The sequence below is a fragment of the Tursiops truncatus genome, chromosome 16 (genome assembly GCF_011762595.2).
Source record: "Tursiops truncatus isolate mTurTru1 chromosome 16, mTurTru1.mat.Y, whole genome shotgun sequence".
Lineage (NCBI taxonomy): Eukaryota > Metazoa > Chordata > Mammalia > Artiodactyla > Delphinidae > Tursiops > Tursiops truncatus.
The window spans coordinates 79,108,803-79,132,121 of NC_047049.1; the positions used below are offsets into that span (position 1 = coordinate 79,108,803).

At 42.7% G+C, this 23,319-nt stretch overlaps 1 protein-coding gene across 1 annotated transcript in view; it reads left to right on the plus strand.

Annotated features, from left to right (window-relative positions):
- PCNX2 (pecanex 2) overlaps positions 1–23,319 on the plus strand; it is a 272,196-nt gene that overhangs the window by 90,036 nt on the left and 158,841 nt on the right. The window contains exons 16-17 of the mRNA XM_019941562.3: positions 17,225–17,334; positions 19,015–19,111. Of these exons, the coding sequence (XP_019797121.2) occupies positions 17,225–17,334; positions 19,015–19,111 (207 nt within the window). The remainder of the gene's footprint in view (positions 1–17,224; positions 17,335–19,014; positions 19,112–23,319) is intronic.

Here is a 23,319-nt window from a genome sequence, read left to right on the forward strand (position 1 = left end):
ATGCTTTGTCTTATTTTGTTATAAGGTAATGGGCTCATAAAATGTGTTGGAAGGCATTTCCTTCTAAATTCTAAAAGAGTTTGTATAGAATCGGTATTATATATTTTATAAGTGTTTGATAGAATTCATAAGTGAAGCCATCTGGGCCTGGAATTTTCTTCAGGGGAAGGTTTTAAACTATGAATTCAATAAATATCAAGTTATTCAGATTATCTAATATTGAAATAGTTATTTCCTTCATGGAATTTGTCTATTTTCTCTACATTTTCTCATTATTGGCATATATATTATACTTTCAAGGTCCATAGTGTTTGTAGTGATGTCTCCTCTTTTATTGCCAACATTGGTAATTTGTACCCTCTCTTTTTTTTCGTGATCAGTTTGGCTAGGGGCTTATTAATCTTTTTGAACTTTTTATATAATAAGATTTGAGTTTATTGTTTTTATTTTTTATTTCCATTGATTTCTGCTCTTTATTATTTCCTTCTTCTTGCTCACTTTCGTTATAATTAGTTCTTTTTGTCCTGATTTTTTTAAGAAGGAACATACATTATTTTACACTCCCATTAAACAATCAATTATCTTATAAAGGCATTAAAAATATAAGGAGAAAAGTATCTGTTTTATTTACCTCGCCATTAATGTACATTGCTTTGTGTAGACCCATCTTTCCATTTGGTATCATACTCCTGTCTGCAGAACTTTCTTTAACAAAACTTGTCGTGCAGGTCTACTGGTAGTGAATTCTTGCAGCTTTTGCCTGAAAAATTCCTCATTGTTGCCTTCAGTTTTGAAGGTATGTTCACTGGTGTAGAACTCTGGGTTGACAGCTTTGTTTTTTCCCTTTCAATACTGTAGATATGTTGGCACATTTTCCTGGATTGTATAATTTCTGATCAAGATCTGCTGTTATTCTAATATTTGTTCCTCTGTCAGTAATGTACTTTTTTCTTTGGCTACCTTCCAGATTTTCTCTTCATCTTTTGTTTTCAGCAATCTGAAAGTGATGTGTATGGTGTTTATTTTTGTTTTACTTAAGGTTCTCTGAGCTGTCTGTGAACTTTTTTCAATTGATATTTCCAAATCCTCAGCCATTATCTCTTCAAATATGTGTTCTGCCTTGTCCTGTTTTTCTTTTCTACTTGGGCATTCAATTATATGCATATGTTAGACTGTTTTAATAGGGTTCCATGTCTTTCGGATACTATGTTCTTTTTTTTTTTTGCGGTACGCGGGCCTCTCACTGCTGTGGCCTCTCCCGTTGTGGAGCACAGGCTCCGGACACACGGGCTCAGTGGCCATGGCTCATGGGCCCAGCCGCTCCGCGGCATGTGGGATCTTCCCGGACCGGGGCACGAACCCGTGTCCCCTGCATCGGCAGGCGGACTCTCAACCACTGCGCCACCAGGGAAGCCCTCTCCCTCTTATTTTTTGATTAATGATATTATTGATTTTGTTTACATGGTCTGTTTTAAATTTTTTTATAATCTTTTTTTGTTGTGTATGTTTGCCGTTCACATCTCTCATTCCTGTTTTCATGGTCTACTTCTCTTTATATTGTTCCTTCGTGTTCTCGTATGGTATCTAGAGTTTCTTATTTCAACAAGAACAAGAAGAAAAACAACAACAAATATTTGTTGGGAAATTATGATGTACCAGGAACCTTCCATTTCATAACAACCTACTGAAACTGAATATTGAGTCACAGCTGCCCCAAACACACAGGTCTCATCATACCCTATCATCTCTTCTACCTGACCCATGATTACATGTGTTTATATCAGCTGTCTGTGCAGGTAGACATTTGAATTGTGACCCCTGTCTGGGAGTCAAGCAGAAACTGAGCTGACTTCTGTCAGAAAAATTTAAGGCTCCCTGACCAAATCTTTCTAGAGGTACCTCAGGTTTAAAATACAGAAAGAGAAGAAAGTGAAACAAAGAGTGTTTCAGTAACATACCATCAGTTCAGATATATCTTTCCCCTGGAAAAATATGTTACTCATGGGCTTTTAGGTGGTTCTGTCAGGAATCTTCATCCCAGGGATACGAATGAGATCCCTGGGACAGTGCTTGTCTTTACTTCGTCCTCTTTGCTCCAACATCCCGACCCTTGAACTGACCAGATAAAACCTGTTGCCTCCAATACGGCCGAGGGGTCCAAACGCTGCCATCCACAGATGTCTGAGTCCAGGCATGATGTTGTCTGCCAACCCCCTGGCCTGCCTTAACTCCAGCCCTTCCACCTCTGATTTAGTTGATGTCAGCAGGGATTTAGTGAGATCCTGTCCTGCTTACTTCCTCAATGCACTTCTCTCTCTCTCTGAAATAGAGAGTGGGAATTTCAGTCATGTATCAGATGTCAACATCTTCTTTCAGACTAGTCTCATCTGTAAGATAAGATCCAGCATAAATTCCTCAAAGCCTATGGCTTACGCACAAGTACTTTCTCTAGTTCCCAGTATAGATTGATGCTTTTTTCTTTTTGAATATTTATTGGACATTTAATGGGAGGAGGAAAGCTAGTTCCCTGTGTTCTTTTTTTTTTAAAAAATTTTATTGGAGTATAGTTGATTTACAATGTTGTGTTAGTTTCTGCTGTATAGCAAAGTGAATCAGTTATACATATACATATATCCACTCTTTTTAAGATGCTTTTCCCATATAGGTCATTACAGAGTACTTAGAAGAATTCCCTGTGCTATATAGTAAGTCCTTATTCATTATCTGTTATATATATAGTAAGTGTTCCCTGTATTCTTCATGCCATTTTGACCAGGGCCCAATACTTCATCCTTCTTTGCAACCTTGAGCAGCAAATGGTATCTGATGGAAATATTCTTTTCTTTGGTGAATGGAAATGGGAACATGCAAGCTCTCTGTAACTGAAGCAGGAGCTGAACAGTTCATATTCACTGCAACATATATTTCTTTGTTTAGAAAGGACGTTTCCAGGGACTTCCCTGGTGGCACAGTGGTTAAGAATCCGCCTGCCAATGCAGGGGACATAGGTTCGAGCCCTGCTCCGGGAAGATCCCACATGCCGAGGAGCAACTAAGCCCGTGCGCCACAACTACTGAGCCCGCGTGCCGCAACTGCTGAAGCCTGCGCACCTAGAGCCCGTGCTCCACAACAAGAGAAGCCACCGCAATGAGAAGCCCGCGCACCGCAATGAAGAGTAGCCCCTGCTCGCCGCAACTAGAGAAAGCCCGTGCGCAGCAATGAAGACCCAACGCAGCCAAAAATAAATGAATAAATTAATTTTAAAAAAAAAAGAAATGACTTTGCCAGGTACTATAGTGATATGAGAGTAGAAACAGTCAGTTCTTTCTCAGGAGTTTAACATTCATCAAAGCTGATGACATGCTGTGGATGATCAGAAAAGAGAAAACCCATCAGAGGAGGTGGTTGTGTCGTGCAGCCTTCAAACGTTTTGCAGTTGGGCTGAGAACTTTGCCATAGACTATGTAGTCAGGCATGTGAAACAGTTTCGTCAGAGTTAGGAATGAATGATCATGGCAGATGGAGGAGATGGTAAGGATATTAACCTACTGATAGTGAAGGATAGGGATGACTGGATGTGTCAGCAGGATATATCAAAGTTACGGACAATCTTTCATGCGAGGCTAAAAGTGTCTGTTTTTGGTCCATTGGGTATGATGTGCATCACAAGAATACTGGTTGCCTGAAAGGAACTATAGCAAAAAGAGGTCATCAGCTCTAAGGTTGTTGAATGCCGTAGACGAGCTGATGGCCTCCGCTGTGATGGAAACAAGGTGTTAGAAAGTTCCCCGTTGACGTCCCAAGTCACTCCATGAGTGGTCAGACCAAAAACGTTGCTTCTGGATTCTCCGTCAGCTGTCTCACCGCTAAATCATAACTGTTTACTCTAAATCTTTGATTTATGATGAACCTTTGTGTCATGCTTCATGCTTTTGAGCAGGTAAGCCTCATTTGATAGTAAAAAATAATTCATTGGTAATAGAATCATGGTTGAATCTATAGAAGACAGAATATTCTTCCATGCTCAGATGCTTTCCACAAAAGAACAACTCATGGGACTTCTTAGATTAATTCCTAAAGGAGAAGGTGTATGCTCTGAAAAACCCATTTCTTATAGCAAGTGTTTTTTTGTTTGTTTGTTTGTTTGTTTTGCCACGCTGCGCGGCTTGCAGGATCTTAGTTCCCCCACCAGGGATCGAACCCGGGGCACCCCCCTCAGTGAAAGCACCAAGTCCTAACCACTGGACCACCAGGGAGTTCCGTTGACAAGTGTTGAAGGCTCATTATCAAAAGTAATGTACGCTTCTGGGATTGTTAAATGACTTTTTCTTGCAAAATTCTTAGAGGGTTTTGGAAGCTGTTGAAGAATCTGGTACTCAAGAAGTTTTTTGGGTTTTTACCTAGCTGTGGGACAGATGCTGTCATTCCCTCACCTCCCCAAGTCCGACTCCCTCCTCATAGCAGACGTTGCTAATTGATCACAGCATTTCTTCTCACTGAGGTCAGCAGGGCTCCGCGGTGCCCAGACAGTAGTACAGGCAGCCAGTACGAACTGATCAGAGGTGGTCCAAGAGATAAGATCTATTTACTCTCCTGGGCTGAGACTTCTGTTTCTGTTTTTCTTTCTGTTTATGGCCTGCCACCGGCGTAAGTCACTGTTGGATCAAAGTTAATAGATTCCACTTTGAAAGCACGCTGTCAACTTTGTGATGGGACTGAACACTTCAGAGGCTCTGGGGTTTACTTATGTGTTGAAACAGGCTTTTTACCAGGTGAAACGGGGGTACTTTGAAAGATTTATTTAATCTCAAAGAGGTACTGACTTCCTTGCTCAGCACAGAACAAGCATCACTTGTGGTAAATAGTTGGATCTGTTGTTAGAGAATCTTAATGTTCTATCTATATTTTGAAACACCTTTTAGTTAAAAATAGAGCAGTGTGCATTTCTCCCTTCTCATTTGTAAGTCCTGAGTTTTCTAAAGGTCTCAGATAGACTCTCCCCTTTGAAAAACAGCGCCTATTAAATGCTGTGCATTGCACGAATGTGTTTAACAAATTGGCAAGGGCATCCTTAGGAAAAAAAAGCAGCTCACGCACCTTCAACTCAACATACTTATCCAGAGCTGTGATTCCACTTCCTGTTTAACGACGCTTTTGTTTATGACTTTTATGCTTACACTTTTCGCTCCTAGAATTGACTTTTTTTCCCCTTTTATCTCTGCTGTGCCGGGATGGATTGATGGGCCCTTGTGAACCATTTCAGCGTGTCAGCTGCCTTCCCGGAGATGCGTTCCTCTATCTGGGTCTTGATATGTATTTACATCCTTGATTTTTACTATTCTCACTTGATAGAAGCAGGTTGAGGGAATGTCACTTAATTCTGCTCTCTGGAATATTAATTAGGGGAAGACATTTTATTCCTCTTTTAATTTCATATTCTTTTTGACTCATCCAAGATGGTAGCAAGTAACATGTAAACGGACTCCCTCATTGACTTAACTACTTAACTACTACATCACTGTCAAGTGACGTACAGAAACAACCAGAATATTTGCTCCCTAGAGAGATGGCTCAGTAGTTAATTAGCTGGGCTTTCTGTATGTCTGGATAAACCATGATTTCTATTGCTTATTATCCCTTATAAAGAGATTCTATTTTATTGATGGCAAGGGCGTCCAGGGGTTGAGGTAAATTATTATAATTTAATGTTTCCCAAGCATCGTTAACAACTGCTGTGGGAGAGTTTTCCCCATATCCTTTCAGGTACTACAGGGTTGCAGCTAAAACAATGGCATTTCCCATGGATTCAGGTCTTAAAATCTAATATAAATATAAAACAAACTCATAGTTCTAGAATAGTTTTAGTTCTGAAATAGACCTTACATATCCCCTGTCCCAAACCCTTCATTTTATTAGTTAAAATGAGGAAATGGAGGTCCAGAGAGCGATTAAGTGACTTAACATCACACATCGCGGATCCCAGATCTTGTATCTTTTCAAAAATCTGACTTCTGTGCCATCCTCCCTAGCACATTCGAAGTCTAAATATATTTTTCTAGGCAAAAGAACCGTCCGCAGGCATATAGGATACCTTGCAGATCGATGGTACTTTAATTTTCGGAATAATTTCCCAAGTGTTTTCTCATTTGCCCTTTATTATGGCTCCAGGTCCTACATCAGGAAGATCATAGCTTTTCTCAATCCAGTGGTGAATGTGAGCACAGAGTGCTGACGTTATCTGCCTAAGGGCACGTGGCTAATTCACGCTGCTTTATTTTTTCAATTGTAAAATGGATTAGTAATACCTACTTCATATGAATGTTGTCAGAGGTGAATGAAATTAAATTGATAATATATATAAAGTGTCTATAGCTCAGGGGTTTTCATTAAATGGTGTGGTGCGCAAGGTTCTGAGATTGCCCCAAGACTCCAGCGCCCTGTGTAATTTCTGCCCCTTGAGCGGGGGCAGGACCCGTTGAGTATGATAGGGTGTCCCTCTTGTAATTAGGTTACATCATCTGGCAAAGTGGAAGGATTTTGATGTGTAATTAAGGTACCTAGTCAGTTAGCTTTAAGTCAGTCAAAAGGGAGATGATCTGGATGGGTCTGACCGAATCAGACAAGCCCTTTAAAAGAAGGACTAGAGGTCAGAGACAGAAGAAACAGCAGACACCGTCCCCGTGGCCTCGAAGAAGTAAACAGCTGTGCTGTAAATAGCCTATGCAGAGGACCCCACGTCATAAGGATGGCCTCTCAGATCTGGAGCAGATCCCAGCAAAGCCAGCAAGAAAGTTCAGTCCTATAGCTGCAAGAAACTGAATTCCGCCAGCCAGAAGTGAGGTTGGAAGAGGACTCAAGGCTCAGGTAAGACTGCAGCCCTGGGCAACACTGTGAATTCAGCCTGCTGCGACCCCGAGCAGAGGAGGCGGTCACGCCCAGGTGGCTGAGGCAGGACACCGTGAGATCATACTTTGTGTTGTTTAAGCCACTGTTTGTGGGGATTTGTTACACTGCAGTAGAAAACAAATACAAGTGGAAATTATTATTAGCATTCTTAGTTGATGGTGATGATGTTGATGAACATAATGGTGGTGATGCTAATAGTAATACGCCTGCAAACGAAATCCAAGTTTTAATTCACTTTTATTACACTAGACTCCAGATTATATTTTATGGCTAGAACCGTGTCACTTCTAGCTGCAAGGGGATGGGAATTACAAGTCTTTCAGCTGCCTGAACAGCTAGTAAGGAAGCGATGACTGGTGGGGAGGAAGGGCAGATGGACGCTAGATGGGCGGTGAGTACTTTCTGTCACATTCCCTTCCTAGAAAGTTAAACGCGTGTCATTGATCTCCAAGCCCAGTTAACACCGGATTGTCGGGATCCTCAAGCTGGAGTTGGATTCCTCTGACAGTGGCACTGGACACTGATTTGGGGGAAAAACAGGAAGAAGAATGAGACGTCAGTTGTTCAAAATGGACTTGCAATTGCTGAGTAAAGTAAGATCTGGAGTCAGGTTTGGGTAGGAAGCAGAGAGTTTGAAAGGGTCCAATCCAAGGAATGTAGTGAAATCAGTATTGGTAGGATTCAGTGGCTGTCCAGTTTGGAGCGGGGAAGTTGGGTGGACAAGAGAATCCAGTACGAGCAGCGGTGGCCCCAGTACAGATGGAGGAATATGCTTGTGCTGTAGCCATGCCAGCAGAAGTCTACCTTCCTTCCAAAGTCCGTGGGCAATATTGTCCTTTTGGTGTTCATGTCAACACTTGTTTATCCTGAATATAATCTGTTCTGTGGGAAATAGATTCTCCCACGATAACTAGTACAGAAAAGGCCTCTGTTTCCTCATGTTTAAAATGAGCGATCCCTGCCTTTAAGGTTTGCTATAATCTGAATGTGACAGTGCATGTACAGTGGCCAGTGAAGCCGTTGCTCGATACGTCGGTGCTATTACTGTTGTTGCTCTTTGTGTGTACTTTTCTTCACCTCCAGTTTCATCGTGAACTCGTGAAGGTCATGACTGCGGTTTATATATGCTTCTTTTCATATTCTGCTAAAAGTCCGGTGTTACATAATAGATGCTCTATATACTTTGGATTGAGTAAATGCAGATAACTGAGAAGAAGGCTATGAGGAGGAAAGTAAATGTCAGTATTTTCCAAAAAGTTCGTGTGTGTGTGTGTGTGTGTGTGTGTGTGTGCACGCTTATTTATCGATATTTAGCTATGTTGGATGGTGTCTGTCACGTAGGTTTGGACGGTACCTGTCAGTCTTTCTTGCTAGTGAATGAGCTGATTTTCCCCTGATACCTATTCCAAAAAGTAAAACAGTCTTTTTTTAATCTAGCATTTTATTTATTTTATTTTATTTTATTTCACTGGCCGCACCCTACGGCACGAGGGGTCTTAGTTCCCCGACCAGGAATCGAACCCGTGCCCCCTGTAGTGGAAGCGTGGCGTCCTAACCACTGGACCACCAGGGAATGCCTAGTAAAATAGTCTTGAATCATAAGCATATGCTGCTTTTGCACCAAAATGAAAGAAGAGTATGAGGTGAGGAAAACCTACTTTTAGTAGACAGTGAAGTCTTATTCATCGTATCTGTTACCCTGATCATTCGTTTATTTACTGAACACATGTTGACTGACTGCTGTGAATCAGGCTCCGTGATAGGCCATGGGGCTGCCCCTCTGGGTGTCTAGGGTCTACCAGGAATGTCAACTGGGGCTGCTACGGGCTGAGCACTGGACGCCGGGGAGGGTGCCCAGTGCATGTTTGCAAGTGCCGGCCGGCCGCATGGTGACCCGTGGCCGTGAACTATGAACAGAGTGCAGAGTACAGGACTGGGAGACACATCTGATCTTGCTGAGTTCTGGAGCTTCAAGGGCACAGATCTCCTTTCACTTAAGTCTAAGATTCCTGTCCAAATAGTCCTAGAAGTAGGACTTACATCAGAGAGAAAGTGATATGATCTAGAGCTTATTCTAGGATGTGTGGAAACCTGGGTTCAGAAATGCCTGGATATTCAATGGGCTCAGAAAAATCCATGGCTCTTCCCTTAAAAGAAAGTGTGTGAATCTGATATGAAGGGCATAGCAAAGTGAGAACTTGGTCCATTGGCGTTCCCTTTATAACCAAACCCTCAATTAGTTTGCCCTGTAAATTCCATCATAGAGATGTCTAAACTTTCGAAGGAAAAAAATGCTGAAACTAGGATTCTCTTCAGAAAGTACTTTTATACAAAGCTGAACTTCCCTGTGTATTTCCATCAAAAGAATTCCCAAATGCATATGAAATCTACCACAGAATTGTAGGACTATTAGACAGTTTTATTTCTACCTCATAAAAATATTTCAAAACCTGGGGGAGTTTTATGAGGCCAGCACTCATCTATCCATATCATTCCCAACTCAGGGACCCATGAGACACCTCTCAGAGCAATTAGGGATGTTAATTTTAAGCAAACTGTCACATGGTCTACACTTCATTATCAGTGGGTGATAGATTGTTTAAAACCTTATCTCTCTCCAAAAATAAAATATGTATTTGTGTGCATATGTGTCTGAGTAAATAAATTATATGTATATAATAAAATTCAAGACTAATGTCAATACATGGATGTTTAAAATATGAAAGTTCTTTAAAAAAATCCACTAGAAATGTCAGTCAGTACTTCCTCTCTTCCTTTCTGCTTCTCTCTGCAGAAATGAGACTCACCACTGAACTAAACCTTTCAGATAGACACCCAGTGCATTTGATCCTTTTGTTTCAAAATCTCTCTTCACGTCAGTGGTTCTCTTCTTCCTCAAGTGTCAACATTTTCTTCTTTATCCCAAAATAAAAATTAAAATAAAAACATCCTCAAATGCGTTTTTTTTACTGTATTTCTGACTCAACAAGCTCAACTCCTGCTAGAAGTTTGGTTCCTAGGTGCTCCTGCAGCTGTGGAAAGTCCCATCAACTTCCCTGTTGGTCTTTTTTTTTTTTTTCAATATTTAATTTTATTTCTTTTTGGCTGTGTTGGGTCCTTGTTGCTGTGCATGGGCTTTCTCTAGTTGTGGCAAGTAGGGGCTGCTCTTCATTGCAGTGCACAGGCTTCTCATTGCAATGCCTTCTCTTGTTGCAGAGTGCGGGTTCTAGGCTCGCGGGCTTCAGTAGTTGCAGCTCGTGGGCTCAGTAGTTGCAGCACGTGGGCTTAGTAGTTGCAGCTCATGGGCTAAGTAGTTGCAGCATACGGGCTCAGTAGTTATGGTATGCGGACTCAGTAGTTGTGGCTCGCGGGCTCAGTGATTGTGGCATGTGGGCTCAGTGGTTGTGGCTCGCAGTCTCTAGAGTGCAGGCTCAGTAGTTGTGGCATGCGGGCTCAGTAGTTGCGGCTTGTGGGCTAAGTAGTTGTGGCACATGGGCTCAGTAGTTATGGCATGTGGACTCAGTAGTTGTGGCTCACGGGCTCATTGGTTGTGGCACGCGGGCTCAGTAGTTGTGGCTCGCGAGCTCAGTAGTTGTGGCTCACGGGCTCAGTGGTTGTGGCACACGGGCTCAGTAGTTGTGGCTTGCGAGCTCAGTAGTTGTGGCTCCTGGGCTCTAGAGCACAAGCTCAGTAGTTGTGGCACACGGGTTTAGTTGCTCTGTGGGATCTTCCTGGACTAGGGCTTGAACGCAGGTGGGGTGACTTAGGACTGAACAGCCTGGAGAGGGATCGGGAGATTAAGGAATGGAAAAAAGGGGCAAAGCCATTTTATCTTGCTGTGTTCCCCGCCGCCAAATCTTAATTCTGTAAAATGATTCTGAAGAGTTCCTTCTTGTTCTCAGTTTATTTAGTTGTGTGTGTGTTAAATTGCAGAGATGTTAAAATAGTAATATGTTCCTACACAATGAAAGCGTAAGGAGAAAAGCTTTCATCAAGTTTCTCTTCCTTCCTTCTTTCTCAGGTGAGCTTGTCTCTTACCTCTCCATGGAAAATATCTGTGTTTTGAAATAATTTGGGAAAAGGAAATGCTAATGTTTTCCTAATTGTACCTTATTGAATCATCAATGTCAGGAAGTTCTTCCTTAAATTACATCCAGAGTCCCTTGCTGAGGTTGAAGCTTATTTCCTTTAGTTTTATCTTCAGAGTCGATGGCGCCCAGCCACCTCTCTTCCCAGTGCAGAAAATTATGGGTTGATAAACCATAAAGGTCATTTCCTTTCAGTGTTTCTTCATGCTTAACTATTTCCCATTCTTTTATCTATATATCTAGATGCTTAACAGTGGTACCTTTAGAATTGCACCCAGCCGTACCCATCCTGAAGCATGTCCAGGCCATGCTTGAATGCAGGGTCCTGCAGCATCGAAGCATTTTACCCTTGCATGGCTTGGAATATGGTCTTCCCAGGTTCATTCCCAATCACTTTTACAATCCAGCTCCTTGCTCAGTCCTTCATGGAGCTTCCTCTGAGCTCCTCTCAGATGACTTCTTCCTCTGGGCTATCACCCTACCATGTGTTACAACAAACCCCAACACAGGCAGTTAACTGAAAAGATGTCCAGCACTATTGAATGGGGGATGATACATGAATGAAACAACCTGGAAAGCTGGAAACTTCTAATTTATAGTGATCCCAAGCCTTTTAATTTATTATTTATTTATTTATTTTGGCTGTGTTGGGTCTTCGTGGCTGCGTGAGGGCTTTCACTAGTTGCGGCGAGCAGGGGCTACTCTTCATTGTGGTGCGCGGGCTTCTCATTGCAGTGGCTTCTCTTGTTGCGGCGCATGGGCTCTAGGTGCACGAGCTTCAGTAGTTGCAGCACACGGGCTTAGTAGTTGGGGCACATGGGTTCAGTAGTTGTGGCTCACAGGCTCTAGAGTTCAGGCTCAGTAGTTGCAGTGCACAGGCTTAGTTGCTCTGCATCATGTGGGATCTTCCTGGACTAGGGATTGAACCCGTGTCCCCTGCATTGGCAGGCGGATTCTTAACCACTGCGCCAAGCCTTTTAAATGGAAAGTCATGAGATGTCCACATACTGTGCACAGTGAGCTGTACAAGTATTTAGGGTGGTGTAAGATACAGTGCACTGAACCAGGGCTTGGTCGGTCTTGCCACCTTTGGTAAGTCTTTTCCACTCTCCCTGTCTTCTTACTTGACCAATAATTTGGTCCAGGGGTGAGGTTGGCTCAGTTATGAGATCTCTTCCAAATCTAAAATAATCTTTCCGGAAGATAGCATGGTTTTGCAAACTTTGGCATTCTAAACACGAAAAAATAACTCATGTATCTATCCAAATAGTCCTTCCTATCCTTGCTTCCCTGAGAAATTTGCCTCCTATTTTATATATTATGTAACTGTATCTGTTGAAAAAATGAACAACGTTAAGAACTTGGAACTTGAGGGGATTTCCAGTAGTAAGCCTAAGAGGATCCTGGTGGTCTGCCTTTTCACAATCTGCCCAAGCTCAGGTGAGCCCCGGTTCTTTCTAAGAAAGAGTTGTGTGAAGGTCTGAGGTTGAGGGAGAAAACACACAAAGCCACACCTGGAATATGGATTCCTTGCGATCCTTCACCCCATGCTTCTTCTCGGAAGAAGAAGTACGCCATTCTGGCGTCACCTCACTTTTACATTGTTGAAGAAAATATTCATTCCTTCTGTCCTGTCCCTGCGGCCACAGTGCTGTTCATTCATGTCTAACAATTTATCTTGAAGCTATTGGTTATGCTCAAAGAAATCACATGTATGGAAGGATGAATGTAGACTTTTACTAATACAGGACAGACACCAGAAGGAATGCAACAGATTAAAATAACAAATGAGAACTACCCCTAATAAGGTCTGTCAGTTCAGAATGTGCACCTTGACATAATAATATCATATCTTGGCAAGGTCAGATTTGCATTTTGTAGAAGACTTCCTGTTTTCTTATTTTCTGTCTGTAGTACACAAACAGAAGGATATAAGGGATCTACAGAAATCATTGTTTTTCTCTTGGACTCTCAGAGAAGGACCCTACTAAAGGTCAATTCTAATTCTTTTCAGGAAATGTGATTTTGTTGCAGTCCTCAGTCCTCTTATGTATCTTCTCTGGTCTGAATGTTTGTGTTCCCCTAAATTCATATGTTGAAATCCTAACCCCAAAGATGATGGCATTAAGAGGTGGGGCCTTTGGAAGGTGATTGGGTCATGAGGATGACACCCTCGTGATTGGTATTAGTGCCCTTCTGAAACAGGCCAGAAAAACGCCCTCGCCCCTTCCATTATATGAAGATATGCCAGCTGTGAACCAGAAGGTGGATTCTCACCAGACACCAAATTTGCTGGCACCTTATCTTGGCCTTCCCAGCCTCCAGAGCTGTGAGCAGTACATTTCTGCTGTTTATGATATCATATGTCTATGATATTTGTTCTAGCAGCCTGAATCTACTGAGACAGTATCTTAGTAAAGCATATAGTCATAGCAAACATTCATTGAGCATTTTAGACTGGCTACTAAGTATTTTACACACAATATTTCATACAATATTTACACCAACCGTAAGCGGTATTATCTAAGATAAGGAAACTGAGGCTTAAAAGCTTGCGTAGTATCTTTGTGCTAATAGTCAGCAGAGTTGGGATTGAAGCTGGCAGTCCTAGCCAGAGCCCGTGCTTTGAACTACTGCTCTGCACTGGGCAAGACCAACCTTCTGTGTCCTGAGATACCTAAATGAAATGATCCGTGCGGTTCCCTTCTTAGGTCTGCATCATAGAGTGAGGCAGTGATGGGTGCTCAAATCCAGAGCATCAGCTCCATACATATTCAGTAAGGGCCTTTCAGGGCCTGGACCCTGCACAGGGTGCTCAGAATACACTGGGGTGAAACAGACGAGTCCCTGCCGTCAACGGGCTTGACCAGTGGAAGGATCATGGGTTAATCACACAATCTTCATACAGATCTGTAGTCACAAGCAGAGATAAATGCTGGGAAGTAGAAGGGGGACAACGTCCCTCTCCTCTAACCCCAATGGGAAAATATCTGTTTCCCATTAGATATTTTTACCTCCTCTTCCCTTTTCTACCAACTGCTATTTTAGTAGGTAATGAGGGAGGGTCCCTCAGTACTAGGAGGGGTAGCTGCCCTTTCACGTTTGTACTGCAGGGATTTAATTAAGTAGAGAATAAATGAGAGAAGAATTAGATAAGGGGTATTGGGTGAATCAAAGTAGGTAAACTTAATTATTTAAATATATTTAGTTTGGCTTTAATTTATTCTCTGCAAAGACCATCCATCATGGGCGCTCTTTCTTTTCCAATTAATAAAAAACGAACATCGACATACTGCTTTGCAGTGTGCAAGGCCGTTTCAAATCTCATCAAGGCATTGCAGCAATATTTCAAGAGAGTGTCATTGTCACCTTTTTTACAGAAGCAGAAGCTGAGCCAATGCGAAGTTAAGTCCCTTCCACAGAATCATTCATTCCAGGAAGTGATGAGCCTGGAATTCACTTCCGCCGATGCGTGTTCCCCTGACTTTTCCTTTGTTCCGTGCAGGGACCATTATTTCCATGGTCATGGTTACTAAATCCTTCTCATAGTGATTTTTTTCTAGTGTTTGCATTTTTTTATGGGCTGCATGTGAAAGGAAGCCCTCCGTCTTCACGAAATTGTGTCTAAAACATGCAGCAGAGGCAAACGCAGAGGAAACAGTGGGAGGAAATAGCATTTAGCAGGTTTTTCTCTTTCGGAAAACTTTTTGGCTGTGTTTTTGTAACAGCCAAGTATGAAATAAAAGGGGAGAAGCTGCAGGTGGGCGTCCGGGGCAGGGAGAGGAGGAACAGACGTGAGGATGGCTGGGGTCAGCTCCATCCACCCACGGCACCCCAGAGCCCAGCTTGGTCCTCGGGAAGCCCCTGCAGGGGAAGGACTGCGTTCTCCACGTTTCTTCTGTGCGGGGCTCCACTTAAACGCCAATCCCTGGACTCACTGGAGCCTCTGCTGCTTGCCTGGTGAGCACCCAGCAGCAGGCACCTCACCGTCCATCACCTGTCACACTTTATTACAGTTACTTATGTTCTTCCCTCCCCAGACACCTGTGCTGTCCTCCTCCGAGGTGTGCTGCTTGGTGCCTGACACATAGCAAGTGGCCAATAAATGTTTCATGAATGAACTTTCAAGAAACAATAAAATTCCCAAGTTCCAGAATAAATTGTCTGTTACTGGGGGGTGCTGTTTGAATGAAAAAAATTAGTTTTCAGGTCATGAGATACCTTCCCTCTAATAGTCTAATCATTTCTGTGACATTTCACTGCCTGATACACATTTGCTCTAAGCTACTTAATGTCTTCACCCTCTTTTCTTGCTGAAACATTTTTTTTCCGCACAGGTCATAGAAGACGGACTGGTGTAATCATGAAAACTGAAACCTTATTCTCTCAAGGACAGGTTGATGTGCCAACATTGGTACCAAGTACAGGGAAGAGATGCAAACTGCCCCTCTGCAGGGAATCCAGAGGGGGCAAGTCCTACCCATGCCCATAACAGGAGTGAGATATCTTAAATGCTGAAGAAAACGTGTTTAACGATGGTTCTGATGCAAGGGGAGAGCTTTTATCTGCCTGGGAAATGAGGGAGACAGCACCAGGCAGGTGGGACTTCTTATACTGGGCACTGAAGCATGGGTAGGAGTTCACCAGGCAGTGGAGAGTGGACTAGGGTCAGAGTGGAAGAGCTCTCTGGGCAGATGCAGCTTTGTGTGCGAAGGCAGGGGGGCCAGGAAGCAACACATCTTTATGGTTTTGCTGCTGTGCTTCTACTAAATGTGCAGAAGGAGGCTGAAAAGTTGAACTAGGGCTGGATCCTAATTGGCTTCGCTAGCTTCCTGTGGAGTGGATTTTTTCGGTAGGCAATGAGGAATCACTGAAAAATACTGAGTGAAGGGCAGTTGTGATTGATTTGCCTTTTATGGGTAGAGGACCACTCTTTTGTATTGTGGAGGGTGAATCGTGGAGTCTGTGGAGTGGGGAGGGATATGGAGATTGCAAGATCTTCCCACTATGAAGCTATTAACAGTAGCCCCGGAACAAGGCAGTGGATGCCTGACCCAGTACGATGCAATGAAAGGAAGGGCAAATTGGAGATGCATTGAAAGATGTATCAGTAACACATTAGGACCAGCTGACTGTGGGGATGATGGACAGGGAACAGCCCAGGACAGTCTGGCTCAGAGCCCTGGGTACCAGTCACCAAGAAGGGGCTGTGTTGAACCGTCTCATACCAAAAGCTTAAAAAAATGGCCCAGCATACAGAAAAGTACCCTTGCAGCAACCCCTGCCTATGTATTATTTTCCCTTTCTAAAGAAGAGGAAACTAACACGATGCTCAGAGATGTTAAGTAACTTAGCCAAGGCCACACAGCTCATCCCTGGCAGGACCAGGATTCAAATCCAGGTCTGCCCAGCTTGAAGCCCATGCTGTGAGGAGGTGCTGTACCCACGGGGGAGGGGCTGCCCCACGTGACAGATGCACTGGCTGGTGAGGAGCCTCTTGCAAGGCTGGTGGGCACCGAAGGAGAGAATAGAGCGCCATGGCTTTCCAGGGTAACGGGGGGCAGGGGGCCTTTGCATTTAATTTTTTAGATTTTATTTATTTATCGATTTATTTTTTTTGTGGTACGCGGGCCTCTCACTGCTGTGGCCTCTCCCACTGTGGAGCACAGGCTCCGGACGCACAGGCTCAGTGGCCATGGCTCACGGGCCCAGCCGCTCCGTGGCACGTGGGATCTTCCCGGACCGGGGCACGAACCCGTGTCCCCTGCACCGGCAGGCGGACTCTCAACCACTGCGCCACCAGGGGAGCCCTGTCTACTACCTTTTGAATAAATAAACATTAAATAAACATTAAGAAATACAGTTTTTATGTGATTATTATTATATTTAATTCAAAAGAGGCAACACATGTTTAATGCTACATCTTATAAAAATCCTAAACTGAATTTCAGAAAAGGTGATGTTAATGTGTTTTCATAAATATGCACCATTTGTTTCAAATGTACCCCCGCCCCCCATGGCCAGTCCCTTGTCAAAATCCATGCTGGTACATTCACAGGCTAGGTTTCCGGGGAGCCAGCAGGTGCTTGGATGCCCGTTGGCAGGAGTGATCACAGGACACTGCGTCCACCAGCTGGACCTCAGGGACACCTGCTAAGCGTTTTCTAGATGCGATCCTGCTCTTCTGCACCCAGGCGTGGAGTGACTTGGCTCTCTGATCTTTTGCTCAGGAACCCTGGAGCACGCAGCACATCCCAGCACTGTTCTCTGCCTTCTGTGGCCTCTTGGTTGCGCTTTCCTACCATCTGAGCAGACAGAGCAGCGACCCCTCTGTGCTCCTGTGAGTAACGCAGACACACACACCACACACCGACACACACCACACACAGACACAGACACCACACACAGACACACACACAGACACCACACAGACACACACACACACCCCCCACACCCCCCCAACCCCCCCCACCCCCCCACACACACAGCCGTCCCCTGGGCCTGCAGCCTTGCTCTCTCATCCAGAGCTCATGGTGCTTGGACTCTTTCCCGTTAAACCAGCTGGGTCCTGGGTGATGGTGGGAGAAATGCAGGACCGACCGGAAATGAATGAAAATCAGGGGTCAAGTTCTAGGGCACATATAACCCTTGCTCTGGTGCTTTTGGAGTGAAATTCGCAAGGCCAGGAACAGATGGCCTCCTGCACCCGAGCCCTGTCTTTGACTTTCCCTCGGTGAGTCATACGAGAAGCACCAACCTTCGCAAGTACCCTCTCTGGGTCCACAAAGTGGCATCACTGCCTTTATGCCAGGCAGCTGCCCTGGGGAGACTAGACTGGCATCTCTGAAAGGAAAAGTTTTGTTCTGTTGTGTTTTGCTCTTAGTGTGGCAGTGCCCTCTGGATTTAAAGTGGAGTGTGTGCCAAAGTTTTAAAAGGCATTTAATACTAACGCTTAGTCCCTTGAGAATATACTTTCCAGTCTTCCCTTGATTTGTTATCTCTCAAGTTTTTGATAAACATGCACTTTGGAACTGAAAACCCTTCATGTGATGCCGTAGTTTCAGGGACCAGTCAGTCAATCCAGTCAATCAATCATCTCATGTAACTTCTCCACACTTAACGGGAGATATTGACCTAAGATAACCATAACTGTTTGGGGGCCGAAAAATTATAATTTTAGGCCGTCAGGTACAGCAAGATGAAAGGCGTGGAAAATGGGGAAAGGTTAAATGTTGATAGCACAAATTTTCTTATCAAATATTGTTCTGTATTTTGGTCTGACCGAAATAGAGGATCTCCATGAGCTTAGCTAGCAGTAGGCAGTCGGGGGTACCGATACCTCCTGTGGTCCTCAACAGCTTCACAGTAAGTCCCCTACACAGGAACCTTCAAGTTGTGAACTTTCAAAGATGCAAACGTGTGTTCGCATTTCCAGTCATGTCAGGCGTGCGTGAAATTGCAGCTTGCCCTCCGTCTCCTGTTGCTGATGGACGATCCTTCAGCTCTGCCATCTCCCACCTCCTCTCCCTACCCCAGTCAGGACCTCTTCTTGCCTGTTCACTCGATACCCGCCCCAGTATGCCAGGTGTTGTACTGGACTACTGTACTTTTCAAGGGACTGTACTGTAAGATTAAAAATGTTTTCTTTATTTTTTTCTGTTTTTTATGTATTATTTGTGTGAAAATTATTATAAACCTATTACAGTACAGTCCTAGATAGCCGATTGTGTTAGTTGGGTACCTAGGCTAACTCTGTTGGACTTAGGAATACCCTCTTGGAATGGAACTCGTTCATATGTAGGGGACTTACTGTAATCAGGATGGAATTTGAAGTTCAACCGTTGTCATTGTGGTCACTTGAACACGCACCTCTTTTTCTTTATTACGAATTATCTAAAGGAGAGAGCGCTGGCTTTTGTCATTTGTGAGTGTGAGGTCTAAGGTGAAGCTGTTTACCTCAAACCTTGCAATAGGCACATATTTTAAAAACTAAAACCCGTGTGTGTTTTTCCATTTTCAGGTCCTTTATTCAGTGCAGATTGCTTCATAAGTTTTTACATCAAAATCTGGAAGAGTTGGCTGCAGACCCTCTCCCCAAGAAGATGAAAGATTCTGTGGTGAGACATTTGTGTTGTATAATGTATGCAGGGCCACCACTTGACTTGGTGTGGAATAGACCATGAGCTGCCTGCCCCGTGTGGACCCTCTGAGCCTCTGGAGGGTGGATGCGGTGCACACCTGCCACAGGTGCTCACTTGGTCCTCAACTGATGCAGTTTGCCTGGATATTCAAATGAGCCCTGTTCAGACAATTCCGCCCACTGCTGGCCCCAAGCAGCAGGTGGGATGGGCGTGAAGAAAAGCTTGTCAATTAAACATTCAGCCAAACTGCATTCTTGATGTGCCTTGCCCACCCCACTACCACTCTCCTCTCCACATCCTTGCCTTAGCCTCATGCTGAGCTCAGGGAACTCTTTCCTGGGTCTTTGGGTTCAAGGCTGACATCTGTAAATCCCTTGGGAGGGGCGCTTGGGCTTTAGACTTATGTCTGGGATGTTGCAGAAGGAGCCACCGTATTGGTTGGAGCACAGGAGAGGGAAAGGAAGGAGGAAAAGAAGGAAGAAAGAAAGAAAGAAAAGGTTGTGAAAGAATGATGCTTTCTCTGTTCACCAGGGAAATGGCTTGGAGCAGGTATATCTCTTTGGTATCAACGTCCAAACCTTAATAGTTTGAAAAGTAATGCTCATTGGTCACATAATCTCCCATTCGAGTACTGAGCTTGGAGCAGTCTGCTGCCTCCCAGCCATGCTTTTTCTGAATTTTTAAGAATGACAGATCAAAGGAAAAGCAGTTAATGGGCTATTGATTGCGAGCGCCTCTAGGAGCCATGTCTCATTTGTCCTGGTCTCCACAGTATCTGTGCCTCATGGATACCCAGTACATTCCGTTGAATTTAGATGAGTTAAATTGCAATCCACCATTTCGAGACAATATGCAAGACTCATAGCAACATGACAGCATTTAAAAGAATTCATACTCAGACCTCTGTGCCTTTGAGTGTGGTTACAATTCAAGCGAAAGCACTGAGGCTTGTCTGTCACCAAAGGGAATGAAAACACAAATCACTAGGAATAAGGGTTCGTTAATTGCTGAATTAATTTTCTCCTCCTAGTTTTATTGAGGTATAATTGACATTCAGCACTGTGTGATTGTGTCACAAAGGCTGAAATACACTTGAAAGCAAGGTGTGAGGTGAAGCTTCCAGAGCTGATGAGATGGCAGATAACAGAGAAGACATTTGACATCCAAAAGTAGCATCAACAACCTGACCTCTAATATTTACACCAGGAAACTTAGAGGGACGAGCTCAAACTCACATTCCCAGATGGATTTCTGTGAAAGTCCTGGGGGCCCGAAGTCTACCCAAGAGTTTCCCATGGATATTTGAAAAAACTATCCCCACAGATGTTCCTTGATTTCATGAATGATGAAGATGCTTTCTCATTTATTGCAGTAAAAATAATGTATAAATTACAATGAAATCTGACAAGAAATTTGCCTAGCAGACATTTCATTAGCATGATTAGCTGTGATGGGTTAGGTGTTGCCTTACTTGGTTTTAATATACTTTGAAATGCTTTGTACCATGCCGAGCGCATACCTTGTAGGTGATTTACTATGATGTGTGTGTTCCTCTCTCTGAAAAGTCTTCTCATCGCATTATAACATTTTCACGAGGCTCTCAGGTTCATCTTTTACATCTTGATGTATAACACCTTTCATGTCATTGTGCAGGGATGAAATTTCCCTCCTTGTTTCTGATTTTGTTTCTTTATGTCTCTCTCTGGCTCTCTTATTCTCTCTTTGTCTCTCTCTCTCCCTGTCTCTGTCTCTCTTCCCTTACATTTTAGTTTATATGAGAAACCCCTAGGGAGCCTCATTTGATCTGTTTTCCAGCCCTTCCTTCTATTCTGGTCCACTTGGCCTGGGGCAGGGCCTGGGGATCTGCATATTAATGAGACTGTCCACCCAGGTGATTCTGTTCAGGGGACCCACAGACTGTGCTTTAAGGCACATTGATCTAGAAATGGAGATAACCAGAGCTCTGTCAGTGGGTTTATTCTATATGAGCAACACAGGTTATGCACACAAAGTTTATTACCACAGTTCAATGGTTAATAAAAATATAAACTTTCCACTAGTGGTTTGCCAGCTTAGTCGTTTTCCATATGCCTTATTAGCACGGTCTTTCCGTTTGTACCCTTACTCATTTTCATCACTTTCAATGGTTTTTTTTTTTTTAATAGATCTTTATTGGAGTATAATTGCTTCACAATACCGTGTTAGTTTCTGTTGCACAACAAAGTGAGTCAGCCATAGGCATACACATGTCCCCATATCCCCTCCCTCTTGAGCTTCCCTCCCACCCTCCCTATCCCACCCCTCTAGGTCATTGCAAAGCACCGAGCTGATCTCCCTGTGCTATGCTGCTGCTTCCCACTAGCTAACTATCGCATTCAGGTTTGTTACTTTCATTGTATCTAGAGACAAACAAACAAAATTAATTTTTATCTGTATTATTCAGACAGCTTCTTTTAAACAATTGGTTGTATCACATAGATTTTTCCAGCCCCCATGCTGTCTAAATCTGCTGGGTGTGTAGTGTTGGATCAGGGCTTCTTAAACTTCTTTTTAGGGTTGGAGCATGAAGTGTTACATAAAATGCCACAGTGGATTTAAAACATTCTGTGTACTAAGAGCTAATAGAGTTATTAGCTAATCATGCATGGATTTATCATTAAAATAGGCAACAAAACATTAATTTTATTGAATAGTGTTTTAGAAATTCTGGCTAGTGTTAAGTCCTGAAAGAGAAAGGCGTGTAGATTACATTATTACATACGTAAAGAATGCATAGAAAAGTTTATTGAAGTCGACTGTGATTAATAAGAGAATTCATAAATACCACCAGAGACAAAAAAAAATCAGAAAAACAAGAGCATTCTAACATATCAGAAATAACCATAGAAGATATAACGAAAACACGATTGAACTCATGATAGAAAACAAGAGCATTCTAACATATCAGAAATAACATAGACGATATAACGAAAACATGGTTGAAGTCACGATAGAAAACAAGAGCATTCTAACATATCAGAAATAACATAGAAGATATAACGAAAACACGATTGAACTCACGATAGAAAACAAGAGCATTCTAACATATCAGAAATAACCATAGACGATATAACAAAAACATGGTTGAACTCACGATAGCAACAAAATCTATGAGTTGATAATAGAATGATTTTTACAAGTAGTGTCAGAAATAAAGGAAGCTACAGCAGTCTATTAAAATGTAAATGAAGTTCTGAATAAGTGGTGATAAACAGACCTGATTTTGTATGGGAAGGCTGAAATTTCTTAAATGCCAATTCTTTCTAATAAATTTATAGGTTTACTGTAGTTCAAGAGAGTTCTGAAGGAATTATACTCACAACTTGGGGAAATAATTCTAAGGTTCATTTAGAAGTATAGCAGTTAATAATAGCTTAAAAAAATCTGAAAAAGAAGAATAAGAAAGAGGAACTTAGCACTTTGAGGTTTAAAGTACATTATAAAGATTGAGTAATCAGGAAAAAATATGAGACTCATCCAAGATTAGAGAATGGGGTTAGTGAGGTCAGTAAAACACAGAAAAGAGACAAATTATTTATATGAATGGATTATGTGAAAATTTAATGTCACAATCAGGAATTGATTATTCAGTGTATGGTGCTGAAGTAGTTCTTTAGTAGTGGGATGTGAAAAAGAATTTCATGTGTTAATCCCTCCCCAGGCACCAAGTTAGAGAGAGGGAAGGAGAGATCAAATGATACTTTTCCATCTTTGGTATTTTCCATCTCTGGTATATTGTTATTATAACCAAACTCTGCTGATTAATACTGAAAATTCTGAATAAAATACAAAAAAGTCTTTCTTAGGAGGATGGGATTAACACATACACACTACTATATATAAAATAGATAATAAACAAGGACCTACTGTAGAGCACAGGGAACTATACTCAATACTTTATAATAATCTATAAGTGAAAAAATCTGAAAAAAAATACACATATACATATATGAATCACTTTGCTGTACACCTGAGATTAACATGACATTGTAAATCAACTATAGTTCAATAAAATAAAATGAAATGAAAAAATCTTTCTTAAATGTGACAAAAAACTGACAAAATAATAAGGAATTATCAAGTCAGAATTTAAGTGAAAAAGGGAACCTTCACATCTGCCTAACCAGGGGACCTTGAGCCTTGGT